General features: G+C 36.6%; 1 protein-coding gene across 4 annotated transcripts; it reads right to left on the reverse strand.

Moving 5' to 3' along the window:
- On the reverse strand, positions 1-27549 carry itprid1 (ITPR interacting domain containing 1). 4 transcript variants are annotated; one of them, XM_066722500.1, is made up of 18 exons: positions 27494-27549; positions 26900-27019; positions 22647-22766; positions 20762-20810; positions 19398-19441; positions 18526-18579; positions 17287-17338; positions 15656-15742; positions 14952-15154; positions 13124-13710; positions 12517-12571; positions 10768-10880; positions 6825-8126; positions 5119-5246; positions 4444-4555; positions 3907-4239; positions 3205-3265; positions 1-1272 (listed from the first exon to the last, which is right to left on the reverse strand). In XM_066722500.1, exons 3-17 carry the CDS (start codon positions 22759-22761, stop codon positions 3218-3220), a joined length of 3282 nt encoding a protein of 1093 aa, XP_066578597.1. In that variant the 5' UTR covers positions 22762-22766; positions 26900-27019; positions 27494-27549; the 3' UTR covers positions 1-1272; positions 3205-3217. The 4 variants fall into 4 exon arrangements, with proteins under 4 accessions (XP_066578597.1, XP_066578588.1, XP_066578613.1 ...); XM_066722491.1 differs by having other exon boundaries at positions 3907-4242; XM_066722516.1 differs by lacking the exon at positions 6825-8126 and having other exon boundaries at positions 3907-4242; positions 10777-10880.
- Between the last annotated feature and the right edge of the window lie 221 nt (positions 27550-27770).

The raw sequence follows: 27770 nt of genomic DNA on the forward strand, positions 1-27770 counted from the left end.
ATTATTATTATTATTATTATTATTATTATATTTTGACCACCTGAAATTTGATTAGAAATAAAAAGAAGCTTGGGATCTTAGTCATATTTGGAATTACTTGCATATAAGGCCAAATCAATATCAGATTCCACAACATTCATGTATTTTTAATAAAAATAAATACATTAAACAATGAACTCATAATGTTTTTCAGAAGACAACAGAACACCACAAGCCACCAGAACAGCTTCAATGCTCTTGGCACAGATTCTACGAGTCTCTGACTCTACTGGAGGGATGAACACCATTCTTCCAAGAGATATTCCCTCATTTGGTGTTTTGATGATGGTGGTGGAGAGCGCCGTCTAACACGTCGGTACAAAATCTCCCATAGGTGTTCAACTGTGTTGAGATCTGGTGACTGCGAAGCCATAGCATATGATTCACATCATTTTCATACTCATCACACCATTCAGTGAGCCCTCGTGCCCTGTGGATGGGGGCATTGTCATCCTGGAAGAGACCACTCCCATCAGGAGAGAAATGTGTCCCCATAGGATAAAGGTGATCACTCAGAAGAACTTTGTAATGATTTGCAGTGACCCTTCCCTCTAAGGGGACAAGTGGACCCAAATCATGCCAGGAAAATGCCCCCCACAGCATAACAGAGCCTCCAGACCCCCTCACTGTAGGGGTCCAGCAGTCAGGCCTGTACCGTTCTATTGGTGTCCCACACATGCACTCGCTCACTTGTGGAGAACACGAGCCAGTTGAGCGTCTTGTGACTGAAGCTCCTGCCATTCGTGCCCCAATAATGACCCCTCTTTCAAAGTCACTTAGATCCTTTCCTCTTGTCATCTTGATCCAAAATCAAGGTCAACTGGGCCTGCTCAGCATTTTTATACATGCCACAGATCATGATAGGATGTTAATTGCTTAATTGTATCATGCAGTTCACCTGTATGGAGGCATCTGCATTTGTTATGTTCTTCCACTTATTTATTCAGGTTATTCCTTTAATTTGTCCCCCGTCTGTATATGCATACCTGTATCATTCCACTTCTGGATGAAGGCCTACCCAAGCACTGGCAGTGTGCATTGATCATAAAAGACTGTGACCTAAGTTACAGCAGTTACTTCTTTAGTGAGATCATCCAGCAGTGGATTGATATAGGATGATGATGATGATGATGATTCATTCATTTATTTTTCTAACTCTTCTTGTTATTCCAAGCATACATGTCTATGCTTGTATACATGTAAAGTGCATTTCCAAGCCACTGCAGCAGGGACCTATAACAAAAAAAGAGTGTTTAAGTAATTTACTTTCAATTAAGATCAGACAGATTTTTTTTAAACTTTGGAAATAGTTTCAAGCATTTACATAATATATGACAATGAGGTGGAGGGTTTAGGTTGCACAGTCATGGTGTACCTTCTAGTATCATGTTTGACATTCCTCATACAGACTTGCTCAAATGTGTTGGTACCCCTCCACAAAAAACAAAGAATGCACAATTTCCTCTGAAATAATGTGAAACTGACAAAAGTAATTGGCATTGGCACTTTTGATTTTGTTTTTCAACATAATATTGTGAATAATAAAACAAATGAAAATGGGATGGACAAAAATGATGGGACCCTCAACCTAATATTTTGTTGCACAACCTTTAGAGGCAATCACTGCAATCAAACGTTTCTGTGGCTCTCAATGAGACTTCTGCACCTGTTAACAGGTAGTTTGGCCGACTCCTCCTGAGCAAACTGCTCCAGCTGTCTCAGGTTTGATGTGTGCTTCTAAAGACTGCAAGTTCCAGCTCTTTCCATAGATGTTCGATAGGATTCAGATCAGGACTCATAGAAGGCCACTTCAGAACAGTCCAAGGTTTTGTTCTAATCCATTCTTGGGTGCTGTTAGCTGTGTGTTTTGGGTCATTATCCTGTTGGAGGACCCATGACCTGCGACTGAGACGGAGCTTTCTGACACTGGGCTGTACGTTTTGCTCCAGAATGCCTTGATAGTCTTGAGATGTCATTGTACCCTGTACAGATTCAAGGCACCCTGTGCCAGACGCAGCAAAGCAGCCCCAAAACATAACTGAGCCTCCTCCATGTTTCACTGTAGGTATGGGGTTCTTTTCTTTGAAAGTTCATTTTTTCGTCTGCGAACATAGAGCTGATGTGACTTGCCAAAAACCTCCAGTTTTGACTCATCTATCCAAAGGACATTCTCCCAGAAGGATTGTGGTTTGTCAATATGCATTTCAGCTAATTCCAGTCTGGCTTTTTTATGTTTTTGTTTCAAAAGTGGAGTCCTCCTGGGTCTTCTTCCATGGAGGCCACTTTCGCTCAAAAAGCGACGGATGGTGTGATCAGAAACTGACGTACCTTCACCTTGGAGTTCAGCTTGTATCTCTTTGGCAGTTATCCTTGGTTCTTTTTCTGTCATTCGCACTATCCTTCGGTTCAATCTGGGGTCGATTTTCCTCTTGCGGTCGCACCCAGGGAGGTTGGTTACAGTTCCATGGACCTTGAACCTTGATTTGCAACTGTTGTCACAGGAACATCCAGCTGCTTGGAGATGGTCTTGTAGCCTTTACCATGCTTGTCTTATTTCTCCTCAGACAACTCTCTCCTTTGCTTTCTCTGGTCCATGTTCAGTGTGATGCACACAGTGATACCAAACGGCACAGTGACTACTGTCCTCAATTTAAATAGGCTGAATGACTGATTACAAGATTGGAGACATGTGTGATACTAATTAAAGAAACAAATTAGTTTGGAATATCACTATAATCGAATTATTTATTATCTTTTCTAAGGGGTACCAACAAATGTGTCCAGGCCATTTTAGAATATATTTGTAGAATGAGCAATAATTAATCTCTTTTCATAGCTTCTTTGCTTTATTCTATGACATACCAAAGGCATGCAAGTATACATGATGCAATAGCTTTTAATTTCATCACTTTTCAGGAGGAATTAAGCATTATTTCAATGAGCTGCAAGGGTACCAACAAATCTGAGCACGTCTGTATATATGTTCATAATTAAAAGCTGAGATAATTGTTGTTGGGGCCTGGTTTGCAATTTATAGTATGAGAGGTTTTGCTTTTCAAATGGAGTTAGTGTTCATTCAAAAACAATTAATAAGATATACAAATAAATAATAAGACATACAAAATTAGTTTATAGTTTGTAGCAAAAGTTTTCATGCACACATACCTTTCCATTGTTATTATTTTAGGGAGTCACTGTTGAATGATTGTTGAAGTGAATCTTTTAACTAAAGGAAAGACCAAAAACAGAAATATGTTAAAGATAAAAGTACAGACATTCCCCGACTTACGTAAAGGTTCTGTTCCACAAACTCTGTACATAAGTTGTTTTTTACATGAGTTTGAAACTCACTAGTTGCACTACTTGCTCTTTACGTATCTAATGTAACATTTTTGCAACTCAGACATTTTCATAATGGGGCCTAGGGAACATTTTACAAGTCGAATTTACATAAGTCATGTGTCACGTAACCCAGGGAGTGCACGGACATATTTAAAAAAAATGGTCTTGCAGTACTTATAGTCCAGACTGAGTGTATTTTAACAGGCATTTCTACATAGATCCCAGTTGCACAATCACTTTTGTTGCAACATGTTTTGTTTTTTTTAGTTGTATTTTTGTAATGTTTTCCTGTAAAACACAAGGCATGAATAAGGTGTACAGTGGACACAAGGGGCCGGATTAAATCAAAACTTTGACCCACCCGCTAATAGAAAACTACAGAACTGTACTCAGTTGCAGCTTCATTTTTAGTAAGATGCCACTTTCTTCTAATCATAAATGTAACCGCTATGATGTACAGGTTTGTAGTTTGCTATTAGCGGGTGCGTCAAAGTTTTGATATAATCCGGCCCAAGGTCTTCTTACATTTTGCAGGAATGTCGAGAAGTCCACTTTCTCATGTTTTACAAAAGCTTTTACAGAGGATTCTGTTGTATTTATGTTGATGTCATCTTTGGTGGTGTTAATGTTCCCTGCAGGATGTCTGGCCCTGTCTCCGGTGCACTGTGGGAAATCCGGGGCCCTGGCTGCTTCATGTAAATGTAACATGTCCGGAAACTGAATCTCAGGCAGCAACGAACACTGTGTGGAAACACTCCTTGTTGATTTGGTGATCAGATTTGACTGAGAGGAAAGGCCTGAATGTTGCGTCTTCAAATGCAAATGAAGGAATGACTGCTCGTCCATTAGCCTGTTCATCTGCTGAGACAATAAAATAACAAATAACGAAAAACAGTCAATAATTGTTTAATTAGGTTAGTTAAGCTGGTATCTGTGTCCCTATTAGTTATGCCTTCATCACAGGTCTCAGGACACAGATATTGCACTTGAGATGTAATTGTTGTTCATTCAGAGTGGAATTTTAGTTTGTTTGTTATTATTGTTGTTATGAGAAATTCCTACCATTTTAAACCCATCATCAGAATTATGGGCCAGGTCTGCCAGTTGAAGCTCTAACTCATTTACTTCCTCTTTCACAGCATTTCGCAAATCTTGTATGTATCTGACCTCCTCTCTGTGGTAGATTAAAAAACAAAACACAAACACAAACAAGCAGAACAACTGTGAATCCAGTAAGAGAACGCACACACCTTCATGAGGCTGCTATACCTCAAATGACCACTTGGGGTTTATTATATCCTGAAACAATTTACAGTTGTATGAGAAATCTTGAGTGCTCTTTGCCCCACATTACAATTGTTGCCCTTAACCCTGCATTACCATAAACCATCTAAAACAAGTGTTTTAGTATTACAATAATAAATAGCGTAATTCCCAACAAATATGCAATGATAGCTTAATGGATTACAATAACCAAAGTAGGTCTGGGGAAAGAATTGAATTTGATGACCTTGACTAACACAGCATTAAGATGAATTTGGTGACACATATGGTATTTAAAAAGTTTTCCAAAAGTAATCATAATATCTTCATTGCATTGCATTACTCATTATAACACGCAAAACAGTCTAAAATATTCATGAATATTTCAAATGCAGGTTCAGGGAGAATCTTCCAAGATTAATTGATTTTACCAAGTAGTTTACTGTATTATTATATTGAGATTGATATTCTTACTTCTCATTATCTGAGAGGATGTTGTAAACTGAAGCCTGTTCGTTTGCGAGTTGCTCTTCAATGTCTGTCAGTGTTTCACGGAATTGTCTCAAAGATCTGATCATCCCTTCCAATTCATCCATTGCGTACTGTGAAAACGATAAGTCATTTAAGATATATCACATATATGTCAAATCATTCTAGCCACCAGATTGGTGAACATATCTGTCAGTACATTGGCTTTAGTAATGCTTTACCCAACTAACAGTTGTCAAAAGAGACACTTTCAAAAGCATTACAGATACAGTAAATATAATAAAATACAATAAGATACACATAAGTCCTACTAGCTATCAGCTACAGCTAAACAAGTACAAAATATACTGTATACTGTTGCTCTTGTCTCAATCTCTGGGACATAACAGTATTTGCATTACTCCAGGCAACTCAAATTCCGCAAACTGTATTTACATTTGTACAAAGAACTGTAAAAGGTGGTAAAGTGTATTGATAATAAACTGGTATACAGAATAATGCCATACATAGAGTAGTGTTAATATAATCATATACATATTTGTGAATAATACATTTTGTATTATAGTTAATTGACAGTTGTTAAATATGATACACTTTATTGATTACACCCAGGTGTACAAATACACTTTACTGGTAACATGTTTATACAGGAAAAAAAAAAAGATAATGTATGTTTCATGTCCCTTTACAGTAGTTTAATATATCCATCTGTAGTACGACTGGAACACAGATTACTGCCGTTGACTAAAATAAGAGAAGATAAAGTCTATCTAGGGAGTGATCTTCTCCATATATCAATCATATGCAAATAATGTATTCAAAAGCAAAATCCACTCTTTACGACATCATCTGCTTCTTTCAAACATCAAAGACGCAACACGTTAGCTTTCTCTATTCATATTATTAAGTCTCAGACATTTTCACTTTTGGAGTTAGGGTTACACCACCTTAGTGAAAGACATTGCAAGGTTAAATTAAAATAACAGAAAAGATAAGGTAAGGAATAAACAAAAAATCTATAAACAATAAAACACAAAGAAACCCACGTTTGTGCTATAGACAAAAGGTTGGCACAGCTTAATTATAATGAGCATCTCAATGAACACTAGGGAAATCAATACAAGCAGAAATAAACAGTTTAAATAATTCATATTGTCTTGTTTTTGTTTCCCCTTTTCTTTTCAGAGAGACACTTAAGATTATGTGATTTTGAATTCTATTGCCAAACTCTAAATATTGTAAAGAGCTAGTAAATTGTATTCAGAAGAATTATCAGAGGTGCTCCATATTAAGAGGATGCTGGCTTTTTCACGCAGTACTTGTTTTAATATGCCTAGTAACAAGACCACTGTTCATTAATTTCCTGTCACACCAATAGTATATTAATTAGACCTGCTATTATTAGCTAGCTGCTAAGCACATCTCGTACTTTTCTGACCAGTCTGTGCCATGTTTTGTTAATTTGTTGGAAATGTAATTTAACAGATGACCTAATGTTTCAGTGAGCTCCTGCTCTTATGCTCGTTTGTTCTGGGCCTTTTCTTAAATCCAAGGCAAAGATTTAATATCTCCTGTAATTAAAATATAAGACACATTGCCTACATGATTTCTCAAACACGCTTGGTTACCAAAAAAAACTAAAATGGTATTGTCTAAAACTGATTACATAAAATAAAATGTGCTTAACTTACCGGGAAAGCAGAGACCTTACTTACAACACACTGAAGAAGCTCTAAGGTTTTAACTACATGACATTCACTTGGAGAAAACAGGCTGTGTGAGGAACAGCAGCTGCAGTGATGTTTACAACAACGAGAGTCTGATGTCTCCTCATATTGTCTGTCATCTTGCATAAGCCCACTCTCCAAAGATATGGATCTTTTTCTTAAGCGGGAGCTTTGATTTCCATGTAAAAGGAACAGTGCTGAAGAAGCTTGCTTAGGTCTTGTATTTATAGGGGTTGACTGCTCAAAATTATCTTCAGGATCTGTGCAATGGAAACTTGAAACATCTGACCCAGCCTTTTCCAAGAAGAAATCTTGTTGAGCGGTTTTGGGGACAGATTCTAAAGAAAGGCCTTTAGACGGGGATCGTTGTTTGATGGTATTTTGGGAAAATGAACCCAGATTTGAAGGCATCTGTACTGTGACTGATCTAGCGGACCTGAACCTTGATTTTAAAAGTTCATTTGATCCCTTGATCTTGTTGATTTTACCTATGTCAAAACTTGTTTGCTGACACACAAACGAAGAGCTGGATTCAGATAATGTTTGGTCAAAAAAAATTGTTTTTGCAGAAATCTTCTGCGTTGATTTACAGCTGCTTACTGCTTCAGAGCTGTCATGTTCCACCTCTAGTGCATCAGTAGAGCAGCAGCTTCCATTAGCGCTAGACAAAATAAAGTCCTTTTCCTTATTTGAAATTGTTTTCTCTGTGGTATCCTTAAACTGCAGACTATCATCCCTTGTAGTGGAGTTCAACCAAGTCGACATATCCTGTTTATTAATCTGCACAGTGCATTCTTTATGAGTAACATTTTCATTCAGGTTCCAAGTAGACGTAGTTTCTAATTCACTAGTTGCAATCCAGTTGTCTAAAGTGGAAGTATGTGTTTCCAAACCATCCTTCAACTCTTGTTCTGTCTTTCCATTTTCTTCTTCCATGTTTAAATGTCCTGTATTGTCATTCAGATGTAAACCATAGACGTCCACTGATTGGCCTGGGTTTCCCAATGTCTGCACACCCTCTGTTTTGAAGCATTCCTTAATATCATAGCTTTTATTCTCCCCGGTAGCTGTATTCTGGTTCTCATTGGAACGCTTGTTTTCTTGCTGGAATCCCAGATTTGAATGTGTGGATGTTTCATCCCCATATGAGAAATGTGTTGTCTGTGAAGGTTCTGCCTCTTGGTTACATTCTGTATTTGAGAGATCCTTACTTCCTTTCAGAGTACTCAGGCTGTCTATGCTGTCTCCGTATATGGTATTCAGTGCCTGCAAGAAAAGATCACATATCTGGAAATGAAGAGATAACGTATACTACAAACCATGTATTCAAGTATATTTCATTGTAATATTATTTGTATTAATAATAATAATAATAATTAATACCAATGGTATACATGGTATATTTTGTAGATGCAATAGTATTATATACGTTTTAGTGATACACTGAAATGTTTAGTTGTAATATATCTACTATATATTTCTGTCCTATATATTTCTCTCATATTTAATTTTCTACATTAACCTAGCTGTCTAATTTACCTAGTATTCTGACCTAGAGGTGCTAATGTGTTATAATGTGCTAATAACAACATAATACATCATTAACAACAACAATAATAGTTGTGCTGGATAAGGGTGTCTGCTAATAAATAAATAAATAAATAATAATAATAATAATAATAATAATAATAATAATAATAATAATAATAATAATAATAATTTAGTCACATTGCAAAAACTGATATAGTTAACAAATGTTTTCACAAACTCTCATATGTTGGTGTCTGGCATCTTGCAAAATTAAAACTTTTATGGATGAGTTGCTAGAATTTCCCTGAGAAGTCTACATTCTTTGCTGTAAGCAAATCTCAGCAAATTCAGACTGTCCAGTGCCCAGTCAGTCACGGTACCATGACATCACTACTGGAGTCAGATCAGGTGATTGCGATGCCCAGTGAAACCCTTTTAAAATGTCGAGTGTGACTGTCGTGCTAAATTGGACTCTATATCCAAGCTATATATCTACTACTATTAGGTGTCATATCAGTCAGTAGTGCATGTTACTTCACTGCACAGTTTCCCTGTTGAACCCATGCAAAAGTTTCCAGTTCCTGAAGAGCGAAGGCAAGGCCTGCACACCAAGATGACATTTCAAATCTGCTTGACAGTAGCATACAATTAAACATTTAATTTCATCCCTGTATCAAATCTACTGCTTGCTTTGGAAACAATTACATGTTTGACTCATCACACCACGTATGTAAATTGTGAGTATTCATGGAAGAAGAGGCTTACAGCATGGCAATATTTCATTACTATGGTTATGCTGGTACAGTTACTGTTCTCTAATGCATGAAGTTCCAGGGTCTGTCAAATTATTCCTTGAAGCATGACTAGGGATCTTCTTGTTTTCAGCTCACACGTAAGATCCCCAATGACATGGTGAGTTTCAGTATAGTGGTATCATTCTTCTTAATTTAACCAATATTCTTCATAGTCTTCTAGATCTAGGATCTGGTAATACCTTTTCACTTGTGTTTCACAATAATCGATAATGCTGTATTTCTAGGGACACCAATAATTTAGTCACCTTTCCATAACATGTTCCTATACTTGATCAAGAGTTTTATACTTCCTTGGGGTAAAGCACTGTAATCACATGAGCACCTTTGCCTATTCATGATATCAGTTTTTGCAATGCAGTTGTATTACAAATTATACCTATGTATCTATACTGTCTATTTATACTATCAATTTATTTTTATATCTTGCTATTCTTCATTGACCTTTACTGGTTGATGTATATGTAAAGAGAATTATTTGTAAAGAGGACTGCAAAGTCATTGCAACTCTCTGTAAACTCTGTAAATAGTTTTTCTCTATGTGTTGTAAATACTTATTTTTTTAATAGTATTTGAATCATGGTTTGTTTAAGAGGCATTATAATACATGTCTTTATCAGATGGACATTTTGCACCCATACATTCAAATCTACATTCTGCAGCTGCATGTTTGATAGCATTGCCAGTCATTGGCCTTTCTGTAGGTAGTCCAGATGGAGATGCCTGGTTCCTTGTACCAGGTTGGGAATGTTCTGAAAATCCTGGTGATTTGAACTGATGTGATCCATCATGAGATGATTTTTGCTTGTTTACTTCAGTCTCCTAATTCACAGTCATCAGCTTAGATCGTTTCTTCAGAGGACAGTGTTTGATAATAGTGTCTGTAGGTTTTTAAGGCTGTTGTTTCTTCACAGAATGTTTCTGTTGTTGTCATTGTTCGTGTTCCTGTGATGGAAGAGTTATACAGGGCTTCTCTCTCTTCTAATATGTGTTGCTGTTCCAATTGACTTCCTTTATTATCCAATCACAGTATCTGCAGTTATTTGTACTTGTGTCTAAAGATTGTTTAAGGTATCCAGTCTTCAACATGGGCTGTAAAAAGTGCAAACTATATTGATGAGTACAATTACCTAGCATGTGTCTGACGGAGAGGGGGTGACCAGAACAGAAAGGCATGTACTGTATTGTCCAAAGTCCATTTCAGAGCCAGTGAAAATAAGTGAGTAGCGATGCTGTTTAATACCTTAAAGAAGAGGCAGTGTATGCCTTCCTTGATTTCCTAAACTGAGATTACAGAGCTGCAGGACACTGACATTTATTTTTATGTTTTATGATACTTATCTGCCTGTCTGTCTGCCTGAGATGTTCTAAATATTGAATCTGTTCCAAATTCATCCTCATTTAAATAATGATGATAAGACTAGCTAAAGGTTTGTCTGAAACTCTGAAATCAGAAGTTTAAATTTTCATACATACTAAAGCAACCAATCACATTACTTGTTTTTTGTGACAATCCACACAGATGCATGTAGTCTTAAAGATGAAGATGGAAGTATAAATATTACCTTCAGTACCTCAGTTGCAGGTGATGCTTGTTGTAAACGTGAAGGAACAGAAGGTTCTTCCAGAAATCCACTGCTGTCCGACTGGCAACTGTTTGTCCTTATAGCAAAGCCCTCTAAACAAAACAAGCAATGGTAACCTCAATATTGCATTCTCAGACTAAGGGATAGACCAACTCAAAACTTTAACTTACCTGGTTTATTACGATAGGGTATGGCTTTGTAATATGTGATTTATGCATGGTTTCATTTGTTGGCTGTCATAACCTGGAAAGGTATTATTTAAATAATGCATTTTTATTTATTTGTTTTTATCTCTAGAAAAATACACAAAAGGTTTGCTCATTATGATTTACCATATAGTAAGGGAGGTCATAAAGCACAGAGGAGGCTTTTATAATCTTATTTTTCATGGTGAACTAAAGTGATCCTGGCAGCAGGGGGAGCCATTATTCCAGCAACTGATGTACATTGCACAAAATGTGATTTCTTTGTTTTTACAGTGTGAGGATTCATTTCTCCATCATATGTATAAATAAATGATGAGTTGACTTCTTTTGCATTAAATATTCATGTTTATTGAGTTATCCCTGCATGAAGACACTTTCTTTGTTAAATACCCAATTAATTACCCAGTCTTCCTGATTTTCTTGTTTGAGTGAAAATATAAAACAGGATTAAGACTTATATGTTGTTGTTTCTGAGGCAGTCAATTTAACTGCCTTTGGGATTCATAATCCAGGGAGTATAGAGTTCAAAATATATACAGTTTCTGTACAACAGCTAAAGAAAACTGCTATGGATTTGTAAAGACTATTCTGTTCAACTGTTGTGCTTCTGCTACACCTATTGTCCTGGTGCCAAGAGAGCAATGACTGAATCAGCCAAGGTGTTTCTTTTCCTTTGACTGCTATAGATGAAGCAAGTCTTGAAAATCTCTAATTTAAAGACATAAAGATACCAGACCAGTTGAAAATAGTTTTTGCTGTTTCCAATATGAAATTTAGCTTTTGTGGAAAATGTATTATACCTGGACTGCACTGTATTATTGTATTGTATTGCACTGTATTATTGCACTTTGTATTGCGATGATATTTTGTAAGTTGCCCTGGACAAGGGCGTCTGCTGAGAAAGAAATAATAATAATAATAATAATAATAATAATAATAATAATAATAATAATAATAATAATAAAGCAATACCCATGTGGGTAATAGTTCTCCCCAAATTACAGTTTATTAGCATAGTAGGTACTCATTAACTACATGTTAGTTACTCATAAGAACACTGTAATAAAGCATTTGTTAACATTTATTTTATGTGTAAAAAGTGGGCCATGCCCGGCAGAGTTGTGGGTGTCATTTCAGAAATGGGGGGGGGGTGTTGTCAATATTGGAGAGGATGTGTCCCTACGCCTATGGAGCCTGGCATACAATGTTGGGGGGGACAATTTAAGGTTCTCTCAGGATTGAGCTGGACGTGTCCCCCCGCTCCCCTCTAAACATAAGCCTATGATGCCCGGTATAGCATCCTTACCATACAATTATTACATATACCGTTAATAATTTTTACACATTAAGTACATGTTAACAAATGCTTAATTACACTGTTATTATGACTAACTAACATGTAGTTAATGAGTACCTACTATGTTAATAAACAGCAATTTGTAAAGTGTTACCCAAAATGGGTAATTTGCTTGACAGAAAAAGGTAATGCAATGTATGACTTTGGATAAATTCTTGCAAATACCTATTTTTTCTTCCATTCCTGGTCCAGTGATACTCCCTTCATCGAAGCTTTGAATCTGAGAACAAGAGTGAAAAATTACAATCAGAAATTGCAGAGGCTGTATAACTACAATGTAAGCTCTCTCACGCAAGCTGATAAAAACATCTGTGAGCTTTAACCAGCACACACTGACACTTGAACTCTTCCTTCAATAATAATGAATACGGTTATGTTTAGGGTTCTGGATTACTTCTGTAGACTGAAACACGACAAATAAATAAATACTGACAGGTTATATGTTCAATAAGCTGCTATATGTTTTCCTTATTGATAATACATTTTGCATAATTGGGTCATTAAAATTTACTTAATGGACTTGTGTTCCTGACACCATTATTTCATTATTAGGGCTGCAGTACAGGTAAACAAAATATTTCTAAAATCAACACAATAAAACATTAAATAAGGGAGTGAGACTTAATAAATTGATTAAAAAAAACATTTACATGTTAAGGGAGTGAAACATTATTAAGGAAAAAGTATTTCATATAGCAAAATAAAGCTGCAGACTATTTTGATATGAAATAGTAAATGTGTGATGCTAGACAAGTTACACATAATTAAGTACCTCTTCCATCTCAAAGGACTCGGGAGTCTGTCGGTCTCCGGCGCTTCTTCTCCTCATCGAGCTCCCAGTGACACAGCGAGGCTCCTTGGCTGCCCTCTGTCTCAGCAGCACCTCCGAGGTTTGCTGATGTGGCTCCCCTCTGTCCTGCAGAAGCGGAGGGCATTCGGAGCTCATGGGCGCGGGACTGAAGTCATCATCGGGAAAGTACACGGACGATTTTTCTCCAGCCGGGCTCTGCTCTTCTGCCAGCGGCGACAAGCATGCGTTCTCGGGGAGACAAGGCCTCGAGCATTTAAACAACGTCCTCCTGTCCTGGAGCGGATCTGCCGAAGACTCTGTCCCAGGAATCTGCAGTGCACTGGGTGGCTCCTGCATGCTCTTTGCTAAGCTCAGGGTCTTTTTGGAAGCTCGCCGGAACAGCATGCCCAGCTTTCTTCTCTTTTCTTGCACTGCTGGAGTGTTCATCTCCCCAGCATCAGCCTTCTTGCTTACAGGGACTTGCTGCTGTTTATCACCACTTAGGTTATTGAACAGAGAGGAGAAGGCACTGGTTACCTGCTGCAAAACCTCCAGCTCTCGGAAGCGATCTAGAAAGACAGAGAGAAAGCTGCATTAGATATGTTTGCACAATTGAAGCTGCTTCTTCAAGTCTTATTGCTCTGACAATGTGAAAGCCATCACTGGACAGGAGCAATTATGGAGGGTAATTGACAGATATTACTTACTTGGGTGTGCATTTATGAAATCAGTCACAGTGGTGTCATTGTATAGAAGTGCTACTGAAACAATATTTGAATTGAATATCCTTATATGTGAAACTGATCTGCCAGGTTCAAAGACCGACAGAAAATGGAGTTGGACCGTGATTACAACTTAGAAATTCATACTAAGGTGAAACAAAGATATAATACATGCACATAAAGAGTGAGAGTGTCAAGGCCCGACTGGACATGATGCACAGTAGGCAATTGTAAATCTATCCTGCAAACATCTGCCAGTAATGCCACGTGTCCCCAGTCACACATACGCTCAGCTCAGGTTTCAGGGAAGGGAATAGGGGATTTTGGTTCAAGATATGATAAATAAGATAACAAAAAACGCAAATCACCATATTACAAGAGTCATGGTACTGCAGGAAAAAAAGTAATTTTGTATTTTTTATATCTTGTATTTTCAAATCTGCATATGCTCAGACATTAGTGGCTTGATTTATCATTTTATGGTGTTTGTGGGTTGTTTAGATGCTGGTTTAAAGACAACTACAGAACCTGCTGGAATGTGTCCGTCTAGGACCAGAATTGTGCACATGTTGTCCATAAAGTACTGTTTAATAACATAATAAGGAAGAACCTGCAGCATCTGGACAATAGCCCATACTCTTTTGGAAGTGATACAATCCAATCTGAATTATATCAATTTGATATAACACTGAAAAGATTCAGGTGCCCACACAGGGTACTTAAATAATTGTATGTTTTTTTCTTACAGAACGTTTAAAGATTTTCTAGTTTAAGGGTAGGCCTCAACGTATTTCAATGTATTCAAATCATCACGGCCGACGGTAAACAGATGCCTAACCACACACTGCAGATTAGTGATGGTTTAGCAAGCGGTGGAGAAATTTCTAGATGCACTTGTCAGTGTCAGTGGCTCAAAAGGGCAAAATAAAAACCTCACCACAAAGGGCTGTTTTAATCAGAGATGCACAAAACACTTGCATACAATTTAAGTATAACATAGCAGGAAAGCAAATTAGGACAGAAGTGTATAGAAGTCAGTCATAATCACTGTTCAATTAGTCATATCAAGGGGGGAAAAGTGAACTTACTGGTAAAGTCTGGGTTCTCAATATCCATCCGCATTTTCTGAGCTTGCAGGAAGATTTGAATATTGATGCCTCTTGCCTTGGATTGGTAGTTGATAAACCGGGCTGGGATTTTGATGGCAATGTCAGGCTCCTCTGTCCCAAATCCCAGATCCAAGAGAAGCTCTTCTGGATCATCATGCCGAAAATCCAAAACATCCATGATGCTGAGTCAGAATCAGAGGCAACAATACGTTACTTGAAGGAGAGCAGATGGGATGAAAGCAAAACTATGTTCATCAAAGGGTCGATAAATATTCAGTCCACTTTTTAATTGGCCTGGCCTAATCTGAGCCCAATCCTAGGCTAGGATTTGCTAATGTGATCTGGTTTAAACATATGTTAATAAAATAAATTACAATTGGAATGTCGGATGATAGGAATTGAATCTCATCAGCACAGGACAGAAAACTTCAAAAGGAAGATGTAACGGGGTTTTCAGAATTCAGAAGGCAACCGTCAAGGTTAACCTGAAATGTAACCAAGCTATTATGTTCAAAGCAGTGTAGTACATATATGGGACAAATTAACAAGCCATTGCTGAGTGGTGATATTGAGTTTTTTTAGTTTTATTCATGAAAATTACTTGATGAGAAGCTGCACTGGTTTTGTAACCTTGACTGTGTTCTTCTAGCCATAGTTAGTGAAGATGGTGAAACCAATCTAACCTTACTATTCCAGAGTTGGCTGAAAATGCTGAGGTCACACTGTTCCACCTTGAGAGCACTGGCCTCCCCAAAGAGGGTTTCAAGGATCTAACAAATAAAAACAAAAAGAGGAATCGTGTATTTTTTTCATTTTCTACATTTATATGATCTTATTTGATTGACAAGGTTAAAGCAATCAAATACTTATTTAAAATGCAAATATTTACCACATTTGAAATGATTCTATTGTTTTGCAGATGACAATACATACATATATACATATATTACATACATATGTAAAATAACTAACATTAGCTGACATTGCAGTGAATAAAATAATATTTTAGACTGGACTGAAAATGCTTCACATAAAATCCTCTCTTGCTCTCTCTCTCTCTCTCTCTTTATGTATATATACACACACACACACACACACACACACGCACGCACGCACGCACACACACAAACCATGCAATGTAGCCAATTAAAGTGGACGAGACATTATGGGGAAAAAATGCTTAGAATCTTATCAGGTTGATTGAGATGGCATGTTAAGAAGTAAGACTGGATACAAAAATAAAAGCTTGGCATTTAAATGAAAGGAAGTTTACTAAAACTTAATTTTGTATGTCATGACCCCAGTAAGAAAGCCTGTTTAAATTAAATGCCTGCTTTGAATCAAACTTTAATTTGCGCATCCCATGCAAATTCCAAAATCAATAATGAAAGGCAGCTTTCCATTGAGAGAAAACATCTATCTTTTGTGAAATTGTATTATGTGGTTGGATGGAAATGCAATTTGAAATGTGATGGAAAGGACTGGGTCCAGTGTATTATTTTGTTTTGCACAGCACATTACTTAATTGGGAATTACAAAAATATAACTGCTGGTTAATTAAACCTGAACTTTAAACATCCAGAAAAACATACAAAGTAAAATGGAGAATAATGAGATAACATCCATAAATTATCCAATATCGTCTTGATGTGTGAAACATATGAAAAGATTTATGAAATATATGAAATGTCAGTCACCACATTACAGAAGCAACATTGCAGCTCTCATAATAAACCATAGATAAGCTGTGCATTTATGGGCAAGAATTTGCACATGTTTTGCAAATAAAAAAAGGGGGTTTTGTTATTTTTCCCATGTGTAGCCATATTTTAAGAATGATAAAAGGCCAAAAAGAAAGGATACAAGATCACATACACTGTAACCACATTACTCTTATGTTAAGAAAGCTAGCATTTTCACCTTATGTTATTTACAAGGCAAATATTTAATCAATGCCACCATGTGACACTCATTTCCTCCTAGTGTGATGTCACTGCCAGAGTGTTTGCACAAGGAAACATAGCTTACTATATACAATATAAAGTTAAAAATGGCTGCTCACTTGTTTCGTAGATTTAAATCTTAGGCAATGTGTATTTATATCCATGTACTATCAGGAAAAGAGATATTATTCTGAATGCTGAAGCCAATATTTTGTATAGGATGTTTGCTTAGTTGGAAAATGCTGCCTAAAGTATGTTTTGTAATATATATATATATATATATATATATATATATATATATATATATATATATATATATATATATATATTATAGATGACTGGGAAAGTAAACAATAAATAAAAAGTCTTACCTTAAATATTCATGTACAGTCTTATAGTTTGTATTTTTTCCATATAAAGATGCTGGTAAATAAAGAAGAAAAAATAATTATATATTATTAAATGTGTTTATTTTTTAAATGATCACTGTTACCTGTATTCCACAAGCCCCAATTTATATAAACAATTATATATCTCCCATTTGATGAAGTATAACATTTCAGCACAAAACATGTTTGTCCAGCTGCAATTTGTAGTAATCTGTAGACACTTCTTGATTTGATCCAAAAGATACTGGCAGATATTTTGTAATATCCTGGCTGGATGGTGGTATACCCTTAAAACCGACAGGTTCATCCAATCACTGATCCTTTTCCATGTTCATTAATTCAAAGATGATCAGACACTTCTTGTCTGTATGTTGGTGTTTCTGCTGCATGACCAGGCTTATTTAAGAATATTAACAGGCACCATCACAGTCATGTTTGCTTTGACAAAGAGAGAAGGTAGAAGGAAAACCCAGGGATAATATCTAACTTGATTTTCTTGTTCTACCCAGCGCAGAACACAATGTATCAGATATCCTTGAATTTGTGTCTTCTCTTTGTCTCTCTATATACAACCTTTTCTTAATACACCTTTGGGCAAATTGTTAAACAATTAACGCTTGTGATCTCTGGAGACCACAAAATCAACACAGCCAAACACATCTTGTCTGCACTTGTCTGCACCTGCAAGACAACTATAATTCTTTGAATAGATCTCTGGGTTCTCTGGACCATTAGCTTACAATGAGTATCTGAGCAGTATTTTAGATTAATAGACAAGACATTTACAGAAGGCTCAGTAAGTGTTCTTCTAAGCGTTTAATGGAAAACAAGCATTTGGAAATTCAATAGCCAACTCATAAGGGGTAGCACCGTTTCCTCAAGCTATTTGCATTTTAGATACTGGATCAATGATTGGCCTTAAACATAATGCACTTTGCTATCAGTTCCTAAAAAAAAATAACACTTGTAAATGGAAGAGTGTGAAAATCGTATTATATTATTCGGCTGCATTTTAGAACGTATTTACTCAGAATAGTGCAAAGTACATATTTAAAACTGCTTATTTTGGTGATTTTGTTTGGAGTTACAGTAATTACAGGTGAATTCCAGTCTTGCATGCTTCAGGTGAGATATATTTATTTATATAATGTAAACAGCTGACTAGTCCATAAAACCTGTGCACAGCCAAATGCACTTAAAATGCAGTAGTAAAGTTTTTACCTTCCACCCCCAAGAATAAGTCATCCTCTGCACTGGCTAACCTCTTGAGAGACCCTGTCAAAACAGGAATAGAAAAATGAGTGTTGGGTAATTTCTAAACCTTTTGTGAACAATAATTGCATATTGTAACATTTTGAGCAAAGATAGCATGTTATGACAAAACATCAACTGTGAGATAAACTCTGCAGCCACAGTTTGTATAAGCATACGCAGTCCAGCAACAAATCAGTATTTATACTCAATTAATTTGATCAATTAAATGTTATAAATATATACTTTCACAGATTCCTTCTGATTCTTGAACAAGTGGACCTTTAAAAACTGTGCCAACAGTGCACGTTAAATACTCAGAATGATCCCCAGACCTATTTTGCATGCTATTTTGAATGGATTGACCTTGTGCACAGGCACAGCTTTGCAGTAAAACACGGTTGTCTCGGTGCTGCTGATTAACAGAGTCATATAGGAATAGGAACTTGGATTTTCAAAGTTTTTTACAATTTAAAGTAAATTACATTTATATAAAACTATATATGCATATGTCACTGTGTTAAAATTTTCAGTTTAACACAGTGTCCTCATCTATGTGTACATTTGATAAAGTATAATGATATATTAATGGACAGGCAGCATTATAGATGGATAGACAGAGATAGAGAGATGGAGAGATAGAGAGACAGAAAAAGTAGCTAAGAGTGGACAGCATTCTTAATTAGGACATCAGTGAATATAGTATTCATTCCTGCAATATAATTTTGGAAATTTTAACCTCCAACATCTTGGCAGAATTTGTAAAAAGCGTAAATAAGCTTTGCCAGGCATACAGAGATTTTGCTCAATACAAACATAACAAGCTTGCTTGCGTCTCTTACCTGCTTGTTCCGTGCACTGAACTGTGTCTTGCTTTGCATCCAGCCTGGAGAGAGACGTCAAGCTTAATTTCAAAAAAGAAAACAAAAAAACAAAAACAGCCTGTGGTCTTTTAAGCAATGGAAAATATGGTTTAGGGTGTGGGAAATGTAGGCTAAATACAGGACAAATACAGAACATAAACATGACCATACAACAGAAGAAATCAAAAATGATCTAATACAGAATGGATTGCCCACTACATCTGATATCTTTATTAATTGAATCTGATAGATAATTGTAAAATTACCTTCCTCACTATTTGAAGACATCATGTTCTATTTTTTGTGTGCATTTGCATTTAATTTGCATCTAATTGTTTAGTTGTATGTAACATAGTGTAGTATGTGCAATATACATTGAAGTTTTCTAATATATCACATGGATAATAGTAATACATTCACTGTAGGCCATGCCAAGCCAAATTTCACATTGATAGTTATACTTTCAGTCAATATGAGCTGTCAGATCCATATATAATCAAAGTCTTATGAAACTTTAAGGTTGTACCATAACAGAAGGATAGATTAATATACATTCAACTGCCTGAAATGAATAGATTTTGCAGTCAAACTGTAGTAAACACCATACTTAGAATTTTCTCTGTATAATATGTTCATTGTGCTTTTCTCTACTTGTAACAAGTCTTTATCTGTGATATAAAAGGTCACACTTTACAATTTTTCTAATGAATGAATGTACAATAAGAATAACGTCAGCACTTCCTGTGAATCCTGATATTGATCTCAAGTGTAACACTTAGAGTAAGAGCTAGGGTTACAGATTAGTGTTGAGTTCAGAGTATATTCATGTGATCAGAGCACAGGATGTGCAAGAGATATTCAGGTGTTATTCCTGTTATTCTGACAGTACATCAATTCATTAGGAATTTGTGGCCATCAGTGTAATGTGTTCCTGGAAAAATATAATAGATGGGCTGCTAAATTATGACAACATAATCAATTGTTGTCTGTTGTGCCACTAAATAAACCAGTCTACCCTTTATTTTCATAGTTTATAGTTTGTCTTATAATTCACTGATCCCCACATATTAATCTTTACATTGTATTGAGATTATGGCTCTAGTGCCATGCAATGATTTGATTAATTGAAATGCCATATAAAATGCCATTAACTATTTAGTTAGTCAACATCAATGATAACGTGTAATTTTTGGTGTGTTCATATCAGTATAAAAGTGTTTCCTTTACCTTTTCTAGAGAATTTATGTTCAAATCGATGTGAAGTAATGAAGTGTAGCATTCTAATTCTCTCATATTTGATGTGGTTTATCAAATGTTCTCTACGCTGATTAAAAAATACTTACGTGCAGCTGGAGATAAGCCATTGCCGAATGCTGTCTTGCTTATCGTCTCCTGTTTAACAGAAACAGATGTAACTGTGATATTTGCAATTGAATAATAAACAGTAAAAACATACTTCTAGTAAGTAGTCATATTGATTGCTGTATTAGGCTCTGAAAATCTGACCACTGAAAAAAACAAATCTACAAACATGCAACAAAAGATTGTCTGTGACTTATTTAAAACATAGTACAGAGTGACTGTTTATCCCTCCACAATTCCCCCCTCAGCATTCAAACAGTCCTTATGTGTAAACATAGAGATTAGTAAACTCAAGTTTGTTATACATTGCTTATTAAGCATCCATGAAGTTGGATGCTTTCTATCTATCTTACGTTGTTGTTAAAGATGATTCTAATTTAATTATAAATTACATTTTCAGAATGAAAGCTTTAAAGAGGAAAACAATTACATCATGGGTAAAATTAGCAAGGTCCTCTCCTGTAAATGTTCCTAATTGTTTGGCATTATTTACAATTGATCTTTAATCTCTTTACACATTCTTTACATGGATGCTAAATTAGGGTCAATTGCCGGAAACCTATATACTGCACTGCATCCTGCAAATGTCTGTACAGTGTTGAATGAGTCTTGGTTCTATGTTTCCCAGAGAGAGGCTGCAAAGGCTTTTAATATCCATGGGGGGAGATTTCAACACATTAGATTCAAAAGCGATTAAATAATGTGCCTTGAAGTGAAAATCCAAGATGGAGACACACAGAGGTCAGCCTCAGCAGAGTACAGGGTATGACTTGGAACAAAACTCTTGCAAATTTTCAGACAGATTCAGGAAGTGTACCTTGCCAAGCCTTTGATGTGAGCAGAAAGAATTTAAACTCTGTACTTGGACTCAGTGGAGCCATGAAAAGTATGATAATATTGGATCGTAGTGCATGCCAAAAGTGTGGCAGCAGAATTCTGAATGAGCTGGAACTTGGCTTTAGAGCTTTCTGGAACCTTAGCCAGCAGGGCTTTTCAATAATGCAATCTAGATGATACAAAGGCGGGAATTAAGGTTTCTACAGCAGCTGTGTCCAAATAGAGATGGATATCAGTAGTGTTTCTAAGATAAAATAATAATCTTGCAGATCGTGCATGTAAATCTCAATGCACACCCTCCATACAAATATAATGCTGCCAAATGCCAGAACACAGAAACACTAGTGATATAAATTTCACTATGATCAGATAACTATAATTAACTTCTCCAAAACACTAAATGTGGACTTCATATCAAGTATGAGGGGGCAGTCAGTCAGAAATATGAATTGCTTCGTGTGAGTAGTGAGTGCATGAGTAGCAGATAGCTGCCAATAAGATAATCCTACTCAGGCTGCAAAACATTTTGAAGCACTCCATCTGAGACTTTGCATGTATGTAAAAGATCAAGCGACGAGTTTCAGAATGTGAAAAATTACACCAGAAAATATATTGCTCGTAAATTAATGATGAGATTTAATGGTTCATGAAAACATGTCCATAAGACCTTTGAGGCAGTCTGTGCCCTTAGCTAATGAGACAGATGTTCAACAAAGGGGCTTAGACTGAATGCCACAGTCTGAAAACAGAATGGTTGGGTTGTCAACATAGATTTGTGAGACTAGGTTTTTGTAAAGGTTATTCTTCAAGTTCAGCTCTGCATATATTATACCTTTGCTCAGGGTATGAAATCGAAATTGTGTTGAGCTGTACAAAGGGCCCTCAAGTCAATCAGAACAAATGGGACCTCACCAGATACATTTCTCTGTCTGTATTTGTTCTGTAAAACAAAATTTCTGTAGTCTCACTATTTAATTGCAGAGCTTCTAAGCATTCAGTGTAGATACTTAATAACTGTAGATACTTTACCAGGTTTGTTGTTGCTTAATGTTTGGGGAGGCTGCTGTTCATCCATCTCAGGCCACAACTCCTTGGAAGATGTTAAGTTAGCTCTTTTGTCCAAGTTGCATCCAGTGCACATCATTCCATCTATAGTGTGTAAAAGTAATATCTTCTATTGAACATAATTTAAAACAATTCTTTAGTAGAATCAACCAATACTTAAATAGCACTCCTCCAAAATTCTCCGGAACCTCACGGACACCACCTGAAACTCCTGGGGATGGTTGCATTAAACTATAGTAGACTAGTCTACACCTAATTGTGTAGACTAGTCTAATGCATGTTAGTCAGTTGCATAAAAATGAAGACTGACTAAGATTCAGCCTTAAAAGTCAGCCTCTTCACCCCCAGGCTAATTTAGAATTTAAGTCCATCTTTCCATTGAAACTGCTGGTCTGAGGCTACACTGACACTAGGAGCCTCCCACTGGCTCTCACACACTCCACTCCTCCAAAATCCTCCAAAACATTGAAACTCCTCCCCACAGATTTCATTAACCAATCCTGGGGTCCGTTTACGTTGTGAGGGCGGTCCTCAATCATTTCTGCACATCTTTTACAGACCGCACCACCTTGTGTTTGAGTGCGTTTCAGAAAATTACCCCCAAAGTATAGATTTGTCTGCATTAAATTTCAATAACTAACATAGCATTTCAGTTACTGTGAGCTGGGATTGTCAGAAGCGTCCGCCATGGTTTTGTTTTCTTCAAGTGTCTTAAAATACCCAGAATGCATCGCGTGATAGACTAAGTAAGACCATTCTAAGGAAAGACTGTTTTATGCAACGGTTTTAACTGAGTATGTATCTTTATGCAAGTGGCACCTGGTCTTACTCCTGGTTTATTTGCATTTTGTTGTGGGGTCATTAAGTATCTGAGTTGTAATGGTAACATCACTCCGCTAGACCAGAAAAGCATTGAAAACCCTGGCATCAGGGACCAGTCTATGCTATGTGAAATAAAAAAAACAAGAGCAGCCAACATTTCTATATAGGCAAGTTTAAAGATGAGCTTCTGGACAGAACATACTCATTATTGTTATGAACCCGTTTCAGTCGACAAAGGTCCACTGTTATATTGAATAAATAAACTATATTTTGAAAAAATGTACATCCTGAGTATCTTTTGAGTATCATTTCTTGATTATCTTATCTTTCTTTAAGATTCTGGGAAGTAGGGTGATGGTAAATCTAATGAAATCTAATGAAAATTTTAAAATAGTCTGCCACACTTCTGACTAACTCCTAACAGATGTATACCTGACTATCTCTAAGATTTAGTCTAAACTCGATTCCACAGGAGTTTAGTGTGATCCCAGTCCTGTCTCTCCACACTAAATAGTGTCCCTTATTCAAAAGCAAATTTTATTTATCATCGCTGCCACACAGTACCCACAGTCATGCACAAAGTCTTATGGATGAAAAGTGAATTTGTCACTGAGATTTCTGATGGCATTATGTTTGTAATGCTCGGACTGTATTTTCCAGTCAAGCTGAACATGGTATGTGCTTTGCTGTTTTTCTCTGTCTGCTGTTTTGGAATACCTTCACGCTCCACTGACCTTGGATACCCTATCATAACACTTACTTCACACACTGACTGTTTGAAGATATAAAAAACTGACAGCTCATATCAAAGTAATAATGGCTCACTGTCTTGATGCAGTTGAATTTGTGCATGTCAGGACAAGTTTCAAATGTTTCCAAACATTGTTTTTTTAGAGAAGTGCATACATAAATCCAATAATAAGACAAAACTATGTATTATATATTGTCATGCCCACAAGTGTCATCCCCACGTCCATTGCTAGATGTCGCCCCAGTCCCAGTTTTCCCTTCTGTTGTCCCCATTATTGAATCATTAATTTCACCTGCCTCCCGTTTCCCTGCCCATCAACTCTGTCTATTTAAACCTCTTCCAGCCACACCATTATCCCGAAGTCTTATCTGCAGTTTGCAACATTTCCGAGCCTCTTTAGTGTTTGACCCTTCGTATTTACTGACCCTTGCCTGTTTTTTGAGACCACGCTTTCTGGATTCCCTTTGTAATACTGTCTGCCCGATCGATAGACCCTACGCCTGATACTTCGACCATGCTCTCCAGTTTTGCCCATTGCCTGGTAGTTCACCAGTATCCAACCTGCGCCTGCTTTTGACCTGCCTTTCCCACACTTGAGGCCTCCAGTCTCTCCGCGGCCCCTGTGACCAGAGTGCTTACAGATATAGAAAAGGAGGGAAAGCAGGGGTGTCGCTAGACCCATTTTAGGGGGGCTTCACCTGCCCCTGTATTTTCTCTCAGCCCCGCTAAAAATATTACATCAAAAGAATACAAGAATGAAGAAGTAACTCTGCAAAAAACTGTCAGCACCCCGCCCCCCCCACCCCCCGATGCTGGACACCATTTCGAAGTCCTCCTAAACCTTGAAGTCTAGAACCGCCCCCGAAGGAAACAATATTTCACTGCAGTGCTTTTCATTCCAACTGTCACTGAAGTTCCTATTGTAACAAGCATCGCTTTTACCGGCTCTCGTTGCGGTTCCACCACACTTTGCAGAAATAACAGAGGAGGCGCAGGTTGCAAACCAACAAGAACTTTATTCTAACAGGCTTTTCTCAGGCTGGAGCGACTTCACTGGCTGTAGCTCTAATTCCTACTACACTCTACTGCAACAACAACTCTACAGCAACTCAACTCCTACTGAACTCTTCCTATACTGCCACACGGGAACCAGGCACCCCATTTATTAGTTTGCTCCCTGTGACTGGCTCCCCCAATCACAGCGCGCCACATGTTCCCGCGCGGGGCCAACCCCTGACCGCCGCAAGTAACTAAACACCAGTTACATAAACATATACAGGTACCTCACAGTCCCAGATTGCTACACTATGTTTCAGAATACAATAAAAATCTAAATATATCAACATAGTACCCATGGTAATCAGGCCTTGAAAATAGTATTGCGATCTGGGACTTTTTTAACAAATTTGTAAATGGTATTTAAAAATCATAAATTTTTTATCACAAATCATTAAAATTTACAAGGGTCTATTCCTATTTAAAGACATTGACTACACTTTCTTTCTACACTTTCAAGTACTTTGTTCCTGGAAATGTTGGGGGATTAAGGTGTTGCTTGTTAACATAATAACCTAAATCAAATGCAAATCTATTCAGATAGGTTGTTGACTGCAATCACATATTTCAGGAAGGAGACAGCATGAATTATTGTAACATATGATTACTGGCCCCATTAGATGTGCTGTAAGAGTACATTCTATTCCCATATTAGGCAAAAAGGAATGTATGAAAAACATAATATTATGAATGATATGAATTGCTAAAGAGCTATATGGGGACAAAGATAATCTAAATTATTTTAATTTCAGAATTATAAATAGCGATATCCCTATGCCCTCAAAAAACTGGCACCCTAAAGATATATAGGGTTAATATATACGATTAACTGTGTGTGTGTGTTTACTGTAATGCTGAATACCACCAACTAGTTAATTAGTTAAATAATAATGCAATATTTTTACACAAGTTTAATGTTTTCAAGTTTAATTTTTATAAGTTATGCAATGTTAATTCGAGTTAGTCTGTCCTGAAAATGTGCCAATGTCACATAGAAACAAACAAGGTAGCACAGAGGGTTAAGATAGAAACAGTGATAACCTGATTCTTTTGCGTGGTAAATGTTTGTTTGCATAGGACATTTTTAATATCTATAATCTTGTTTAACAATTTCAAAAATCTGTAAGACGTGATTCAGAAACTATTTTGAATGCATTGGTGGAATTACAGTGTAAAGTCCTAGTTAAAGAAAAACTAGTTTTGTGTTCACAAACAAATTAATAAATTAGCAAAGTACCCCTCTCTACCTTTCCATCTCCCATCCTATATACCATGAGAATGAGAAAGAGAAAGAGAGATAGTCACTGCATTACAAGTTAGTAATAAGGATAACTGATTTGACCACTTCAAAGAGAAGTGAAAGTTTAAAAAGCCATAGTGAAGTACATGTACGTGTAAGATAATACCTCCTTCTAAATACATATTTACCTAACCTGTTGCTAAATTGCACAGCAGTAATGTCCATCATGTATAAACAAACAAACTGTCAGTGAACTGCTGCTCAGTCCAGCATTCATCACAGCTTTATGCTGTGTTTCATAAAACCAGTAAATATATGCAAATAATATTTTTTTTAAACATGGCTTACCTATTGTAGAATGAAATAAAGCTGGGTATCTCTGCTCAGCAAGTTGAATATGATCCACATAGTTTTAGCTTTAATTCCCACTAGGTCTTCTGACTTCTAACCTGCAGCACCTTCATTTGGCTATGTTGCACCGTAAAGAAAAAAAAGAAAAACTGGAATTTTCTTTTAATTTTCCTATCTCCACAGAGGACTGCCTACTTGTCATATGAGAAGCAAACTCTCAAACAAAAAAAAAAAAAAAAAACAAAAAAAAAAACAGAGTAAGTGGCAAGCAAGAAGTAAAAGGGTGAAAATCATTTTCATTTTCCAAATGTGTCACTCAGGTACTGCAAAGCATTCATCACAAGTCTTTAACATATTACTCAATATAAAAGCAAGTGAAAAGTTACTTATGCATATCAATGCGATGGATTCTGCTGAATTAAAAAAAGAAAGTGTGTATCCCAATAGTTATAGACAGCAGTTTGTATACTTCCTGCAGATGACAAAAGGAAAATAAAAAGATTCACATACAATGCTACACTGAATTCAAATTAAAATCAGTCTAAACATGTAGAGCATATTTGTAAAATCAATTGCAATAGATGTGCAAACCTTTCCTCTGCACTGCATGTATTGATCTGGAAACTGAATGCTGCAGTCAAGTTGAGAAGACATGTTATTCTGCTATTGGTATTAGGATGGAGACATTCTTTTGGCAACCCTGTAATTTCTTGAAAGCACTGGGCTGGAAGTGTCTTATCTTCAAGCCATTCTTCTGGTCATGCAGATAAGGAACTGAAAGTGGCCGCACACACTTTGTGTTGCTGGTATGAGTTTTCCTTCTTGTGTCTTACATGGCTCTGTGTTTATGAGTCTCCATCACAACAGA

Source organism: Amia ocellicauda, chromosome 2 (genome assembly GCF_036373705.1).
Source record: "Amia ocellicauda isolate fAmiCal2 chromosome 2, fAmiCal2.hap1, whole genome shotgun sequence".
Lineage (NCBI taxonomy): Eukaryota > Metazoa > Chordata > Actinopteri > Amiiformes > Amiidae > Amia > Amia ocellicauda.

Bases quoted from the DNA above. Each gene is read 5' to 3' on its own strand.
- itprid1 (XM_066722491.1), bottom strand. From the start codon at position 22,761: ATGATGTGCACTGGATGCAACTTGGACAAAAGAGCTAACTTAACATCT. The intron at 19,442-20,761 runs GTAAGTATTTTT...GTCTCTCTCCAG, and splicing joins TGGCTTATCTCCAGCTGCAC to GCTGGATGCAAAGCAAGACA. The intron at 10,881-12,516 runs GTATTTGCAAGA...TGTTTTGTTTAG, and splicing joins AGGAATGGAAGAAAAAATAG to AGGGCTTTGCTATAAGGACA.